The sequence below is a fragment of the Durio zibethinus genome, chromosome 24 (assembly GCF_047325235.1).
Source record: "Durio zibethinus cultivar Kanyao isolate XHJ-2024 chromosome 24, ASM4732523v1, whole genome shotgun sequence".
Taxonomy (NCBI): domain Eukaryota; kingdom Viridiplantae; phylum Streptophyta; class Magnoliopsida; order Malvales; family Malvaceae; genus Durio; species Durio zibethinus.
Window position 1 is genome coordinate 7,203,122 of NC_143185.1, and position 7,108 is coordinate 7,210,229.

The window sequence follows — 7,108 nt, forward strand, 5'->3', positions numbered from 1 at the left end:
CTGCCGAAAACCTAAAATAAAATAATAAAAAAAAAAAAACAACTGACGGCTTCTCATGCAAATTTATTATATTCATCGCATGTCTAACTTTCGTTAATGTCTCCGCATAAACCTATAATTTAAATCCACTTGCAAAAATTTTACTAATGAAATTAGAGAAGTTGCGTTTCTTCTTCTTGCTTACTCACAAAAAATATTTAAATGTGAAAAATATGAGCGTGCTTTTAGGGTTTTAAAGTCCCTTATATATTTTTCTCCACCACCCGCGCTATCACGTCCTCTCTCCTCTCTCTCAGCGCCGGCGAGTGTCTCTTCTGCACCTGCCGCCGGCCAGCTTCTCTTTCGTCCACTGTGGCGGATTCTCTCTCTGCCCTCTCTCTCTTCCCCCTCTTTCCCTTGAGCCGGCGCCGCCATTTATTTCTCAGGTTTCTCTCCCTTCTCTCTTTTACCTGTGGCTTCCTTGCTCTTCTATCTCACTTTGGTTGAACAGTCAAGGTAAAATATTAGTTTAATATGCTTTAATTCATTTTTTTCCCTGTCAATTTTATGACTTTGCTTTATTTTTGTCTAATTTTGCTTTTTGTTTTCCACAATTTGTTTATTTTCTGATTTTCCCCATGATAGGCAAGTTGTCATTTTGCTTGGGTTGACTTTGTCATATAATTTCAGTGTTAATGTGAATCTTTTTCAGTTCTTAAAGCATGAAAAAAGGAAGGTAGGTGTGTGAGCTTTGGTTCGGAAGTTATGCTTCCAATATTAGCTTTGGTGAAAGTATAGCTTAAATTTGTTTCACTGCCTCGATTGATGAAGGACACTGGATATGAAGTTTGCTTCAATGACATACACGTTCAGCTCCCTTGTCATTTCTGTTTCACAATAACTTGCCTTCAATTGCCTCTCATAATACAATTGTTGCATCTGAATGATACAAGATATGCTTTTTATGAGACATTACTCGCGTAACTACCTACCCATCACTGAGATTGGCAAGACTCATTGATACAATCAAGTTCCAGGTCTCCAATTGTTTTGAGCTGCTAGTCTGAAACGTACTTTTTCCTAAGGTCATTTTTGATTGGAGTAATTATAATCAGGTTCCAATTCTTTCTGAGTCTGCCTTTGTGTTGGTTTTGTTTCCTTTGTTAAGGTATGCTTCTGACAAGTGACAATATGTCCCAGCTTTATTTTTCTCTTTCTTTGACACTAAAATTCTTTTATTGGCTGAGCAAAAAACAAAATTATATTTTCTCTTACTAGTGTTTTGATTTAGAAGTAGGGAGACCTACTTTTAGAAGATGGCTTTCAGCTTTTAACTACTATGAAGGGCATTCAACTATTTCTGGGTATAACTTTGTTTATTGGCTGGATCAATAAGCGGCTAGGTTATTCTACAAGCCATTATTCTATTTGGTATAACAAGAAAGCTGTTACTTTAATATATCATTCACTTTCTCACAAAAGCACAATGTTTAAAATAGATCAAGAAATGCAAATACCTTTTGAGTTTGTTTGATATGGCTGTTTCTTGGGAATGCAGACTACTTTTTATTTTTATTTTTTTTGGAATTTCCCCATAGATGTATTAAAAAGTAGCAAGAATAGTGCTTAGTGAAGTACTAAGCTTATAAGATGAATTAGGAAAAATACATATTAATGTATATGCACCTATAAATTAAGGGGTGGAGCATGTCTGCGCATCACAATAATTTTAATCATTGTAACCTGACTTCCTAACACATTAGATATATTTGTGTTAACATCATTGTTTTATTTCTTTTGAATTATATGTAACCTGACTTCATAATGCCTTGATATATTTTTGTTAACATCATTGTTTTATTTCTTTTGAATTATATCTTTAGCTATCCAGTTATGTCTCGTTCAACTGTGAATTTTTGAGACTCATAAGCTAGAGAAACTGAATCTGCCTCCTCTGGGGTGGGGTTCTATGTTTATGGATGGTAGTCTTGATTTTTTTAAAAATCTTTTAGGTGGTTTGTGCTTTCTTATTGATTGTCAATTTTTTTTTTTTTTGAAAAATCACCATATATGTCAAGGTTAAAACCTTTTTTTCCTTTTCTTTTGCAATTCCAGGACATCTCCAAGGTTTATGACTCCAAGTCTGAGGACTATGAATCATCAGGAGAGTCAGAAGCTGGCAAAAGTGAATTCTTTGGAGATGAGAGACATGGTAATTGCTTTAGTTATTTTCAGATGGGATGTTCTTGAGTTACCCAACTATGAAAAGATACAAGCTTTTCAAATAATGATGAAGAATGCAATGCAAGTGAACCCAGAACAAATCCCTTCTGTTTTATGACATTTACAAATGATATGCTATCATTGATATGCTCCTGAGCAAGCATCAAATAAATTTTCGTCTTCTCTTCTTTGCAATGAATTTTTATGTATGATTGCAAATATTTAATTAAGAGTATCTATATCAGGGTTTCACTGAGAGAGACAATAGTGATGGCTTGGATGATAATCATGATCTAAATGAGCAAAGCGAAAGCTCCCAATCCCATCTAGCAGTTGATGAGAGTGATTCATCTGAAGATGAGGTCAGGCATGCCTTAAGTATTTTAGAAAATAAAATTTTCATTTGAATTCTTACACCTCTCTTTTAAACTAAAAGGTGGCTCCTCGAAATACTATTGGTGATGTTCCTTTGGAGTGGTACAAGGATGAAAAACATATTGGATATGACATTGCTGGGAAAAAGATAACAAAGAAAGAACGACAAGATAAACTGCATTCCTTTCTTGCAAATGCTGATGACTTGAAAAATTGGTTAGATTCTCTACTGTTGATTATTTTGCTTTTATGTGAATAGCTATTATTTTGAGGGATATATTTATCTCTTTTTATGTGAATAGCTATTACTTTGAGAGTTTTTTTTTTTTTAATCTCTTTTTCTATGTTTGGGAAGATCGAATATGATAGTTGCATTACTTTTTAGGCTCTTTTATGCTGTGTTTCATCTGGCTCAACTATGGGGCTCTCTGCACTCTTTTGTTACATTTCTGTCTGTTTTCCTTTTGTCAAACAAATACATGGAAGCCTAATTTACAGTAGGAACATTCTATCTCACATTAGGAATGTTACTGGACACTTCTGTTGCTTTTCACAATGCTATATTATGTTTTCTAAGTACAATTTAACTCTTACGGCACTTTACGTCATATATTCTTATACACTTTGGTTATTGATGTTACCTTCAGGCGCAAGATCTATGATGAGTATAATGATGAGGAAGTAGAGCTGACTAAAGAAGAGACCAAACTTATTCGCAGATTGCTCAAAGGGAAGGCACCACATGCTGAATTTGATCCATATGCGGTTTGTGACTGCTTTTAGTCTGATGTTCATTCACACATCCATGATATCCAACCTTAGTTATTGTCTTGACTTTACGCTCAGTTAGCCATTTCTTGCAGCCTTATATTGATTGGTTTAAATGGGATGATGCAAAACATCCTTTATCTAGCGCACCAGAACCAAAGAGGAGGTTCATTCCTTCAAAATGGGAAAGCAAAAAGGTAAATCCTTTGCATGTAGTTTTCAGATGATGTGTGAGATCTCTGTCCCTCCTCCAAACCCCTCGCTCCTCCCAACCTACTTTTTTTCCATTTTTATTTATTTCTTTGAAGTCAACACTTGTAATGACATTTGCTGGGAGTGGGAAAGACTAAAGTGTTTATGGGGGTGAACGTTGTTCCATTTTTCATCATAATTGTGAATCTACAGGTTGTTGAGTATGTTAGGGCAATTCGCAAAGGATTGATAAGGCTTGAGAAGCCAAAAGAAGAGCCTCATTTCTATCTACTCTGGGGAGATGATTCCAGCTCAGCAGATAGGACTAAGCATTTGGCTTACATTCCCCCTCCAAAGCCAAAATTGCCGGGTTTGACTTTGGGCTATCTTATTTAAATTTACTTATTAATTCTATGCTATTTGAACTATTAGGAGGGCTTTGATCTAATCAATTTTCAGGCCATGAGGAATCATATAATCCTTCTCTAGAATACATGCCAACACAAGAAGAGATCAACTCTTATCAGCTGATGTATGAAGAAGATCGCCCTAAATTTATACCTAAAAGGTAATATACTAGCCCAAATTATTTGTTAATTACAATTTGGCTTGAAAGAATTTGCTCATTTACTTGGCTGTATGTTTTAGAGTGGAACATCTAAGATCCTAATTATGTTGACTTGCTTAGGTTCACATCCTTTAGAAGCATTCCTGCATATGAGAATGCTATCAAGGACTCCTTTGAACGATGCTTGGATCTATACTTGTGCCCTAGAGTGCGGAAGAAACGTGTAAGTCTGAGATTCTGTTTGGAGGAAATCTTTATGGTTTTCTGGCATAATCTTTGAATTGTCCATTATGCCACTCTTTTCTCATAACAATCAGGTTAATCAAGCTCCCACTTTCTATGCTTCAGATTAATATCGACCCTGAATCCCTGAAGCCCAAGCTACCTAGTCGACAAGATCTTAGGCCTTATCCAGTGACATGTTACCTTGAGTATAGAGGACATGAGGGTGCAGTTTTGTCTATATCTGTTGAACCTTCTGGACAATGGATTGCTTCAGGTATGAAAATTTTGCCTATAAACTGCATTTCCTATTCAAAGTATAAGATGGTTCTGTCACATATATAAAATGAGTAAATCAGAGTTTGATAATTGCTTCTGTTTGGCAAAGGCTCAAAGGATGGAACTGTGCGTATTTGGGAGGTGGAAACTAGCAGATGTCTTAGAGTTTGGGAGGTTGGTGAAGCTGTCCAGCATGTTGCATGGAATCCTCTGCCAGAGCTTCCTGTTTTGGCAGTTTCTGCGTAAGGCTGATTAGAAAGTGATTGCAGTTTTAGTTTCACTCTGCTTTTTGTACCTTCCTTTTTACTACTTGTATTATCAAAACAAAGCAGTTTTGCCAACCTTCTTTTTTTCAGGATGTTTTCTATGCTAAGACACTCATATTTCACAGGGGACCTGATGTACTTATTTTGAACACTGGATTTGGGAATGAGGAAGAACAGAAAAAGATTAAGGAACTTCTGCATATTGGAACACCTACCTCTTCTGATGATTCCGGTCAGTTTGAAACATCTATTATTTCCAATGTATTGTATAAATGGATATGGTCTGACTCTGGAAAATGTCGTTCTAATGCACAGATGATATGTCATCTTTCTTAAGCTGGTTTCAAGATGAAAAGCATGATTGCATCAGACTAAGGCATTATAGGGTACTTTTGGTTTCTGTTTCCCCCCTCTTTAGTTATTTGCACTCGCAATTATCTAGTAATGTTGAAAACTGCGAACTAGTTGAAAGGCTTTGTAGGAAAATAATAACAGTTTGCTTTGATGTGTTGTTGCAGACAGTATCATCAGTAGAATGGCATCGTAAAGGAGACTATCTTTCTACAGTAATGCCGGCAGATATCCTTTTTCCAATATTGTTACACTTTTTCTTTTCTTTTTATGCATCAGCTGATGTTTTATATGGTAGTCATTGTTAAAAGAACAATTTGGGGGTGTTTGCAGAAGACTACTAATTCCTTTTGGCTATATTTCATTGTTGTTGCTGGTCATTTGATCAAATCCTCTTTGTTAAAATATTGCAACTGTACCTAAGAGTCATTTTTGCTCCCATCACATTGCTTTATTTGCATGTCCTTTTTTTTTTACCCTTGGGGGGGGGGGGGGGGTTGTTAGGGGAGCTGATGATACAAGTATATAATTCATTTGGTCATTTTCATGGGTTTTCTTAACTTATTAATCACGCGAATCAAGAGCTATTCTCATACACCAGATCTCTAAAAAACTTACTCAAAGACTCCCTTTTAAGCTCCATGGCCTTCCAGTATCATCGATTTTTCATCCTACTCGTTCTATCTTCTTTGTTGCAACCAAGAAGAATGTTCGTGTGTATGATCTGTTGAAGCAAAAGCTAATTAAAAAGCTTGAGACTCAACTACGTGAAGTTTCATCAATTGCTGTGCATCCTGCTGGTATTTTTCATTTGTTTTCTGATTTCGTTTGTTACTGCTATCTCTTTTCCTTCTTTCCCTACTATCTGCTGTCTTCTCAATATATGATGCCGTCTGCAGGTGATAACGTAATTGTGGGGAGCAAAGAGGGAAAATTGTGTTGGTTTGATATGGATCTTTCGTCTAAACCTTACAAAACCCTCAAGTATGTGACAATGGTTCTTTTGAAACTAGAAGCACAATCTTACTTATAAATAATTTCTCCCTTTATATTGTGAAACCACTATTGATGGGCCTTTAGCAATTTCTTTGGCCAAATGAAGTGATTAAGAAAAGTTAATATACAATTATTATCTAAATTAATGTGTGCTGGTGTAGATTTTTCATGTGGGCATTGGGGGTCTAGCCTTTTTGTCTTTGTTTTATGAAGGGTGTAAATCTTTTCCCATTTATTTTGGACATTTCAGGTGTCATCCTAAAGACATTACTAATGTGGCATTCCATCGATCATACCCACTATTTGCATCATGCTCAGATGATTGCACTGCCTATGTCTTTCACAGCATGGTTTATGCCGATCTTAACCAGAGTCCATTAATTGTTCCGTTGGAAATTCTGAGAGGGCATACTAGTTCAGATGGAAGAGGTGAGTACCATGGATATGCTTGTATTACGTTTGGACGTCATAGTAGAAACCTATGCTGAGGTACTTATATGGAGTGGGTTTATTGCAGGAGTAATGGACTGTAAGTTCCATCCAAGGCAGCCCTGGCTATTCACTGCAGGTGCTGATTCATCAATCAAGCTCTATTGCCACTAGGATTACTTGTGGAACACAAAGATTAATACAGGGATGGAAGCCGGCATCATTTTATTAGGGTTAGACCGGTCTCATTGTGATTTTGACTCCTACATACGGTATGAACAAATGTCTCAATGTGTTATACTACTAGATGTATTTTTTTTTTCTTTAATTGAAGTCAGGCAGTTTGCCTAGATGCAATTTTGATTGATGAGGAAGGTTATAAAAACAGGTGCCTCTATGAGCATCATGTAGAATTATTGTTAATGAAATACTACTTGGGTAGTTGGATGTTGATGATGCA

General features: G+C 36.1%; 1 protein-coding gene across 7 annotated transcripts; it reads left to right on the top strand.

Annotated features, from left to right (window-relative positions):
- The first annotated feature begins 226 nt into the window (after positions 1-226).
- Positions 227-7,108, top strand: LOC111316800 (ribosome biogenesis protein BOP1 homolog). 7 transcript variants are annotated; one of them, XM_089754035.1, is made up of 19 exons: positions 227-495; positions 692-1,147; positions 2,095-2,191; positions 2,448-2,564; positions 2,639-2,793; positions 3,225-3,342; positions 3,441-3,542; positions 3,751-3,907; positions 3,997-4,105; positions 4,226-4,328; positions 4,454-4,604; positions 4,716-4,848; positions 4,998-5,104; positions 5,188-5,258; positions 5,391-5,451; positions 5,796-6,023; positions 6,123-6,207; positions 6,470-6,648; positions 6,737-7,108. In XM_089754035.1, the coding sequence occupies exons 3-19, from the start codon at positions 2,111-2,113 to the stop codon at positions 6,820-6,822; spliced, it is 2,043 nt and encodes a 680-aa protein (XP_089610161.1). In that variant the 5' UTR covers positions 227-495; positions 692-1,147; positions 2,095-2,110; the 3' UTR covers positions 6,823-7,108. The 7 variants fall into 7 exon arrangements, with proteins under 7 accessions (XP_089610161.1, XP_089610162.1, XP_089610160.1 ...); XM_089754036.1 differs by having other exon boundaries at positions 692-1,094; XM_089754034.1 differs by having other exon boundaries at positions 1,017-1,094.

Bases quoted from the DNA above. Each gene is read 5' to 3' on its own strand.
- LOC111316800 (XM_022918952.2), top strand. From the start codon at position 2,111: ATGACTCCAAGTCTGAGGACTATGAATCATCAGGAGAGTCAGAAGCTG. The intron at 5,105-5,187 runs GTCAGTTTGAAA...TCTAATGCACAG, and splicing joins TACCTCTTCTGATGATTCCG to ATGATATGTCATCTTTCTTA. The intron at 6,649-6,736 runs GTGAGTACCATG...GGTTTATTGCAG, and splicing joins TACTAGTTCAGATGGAAGAG to GAGTAATGGACTGTAAGTTC.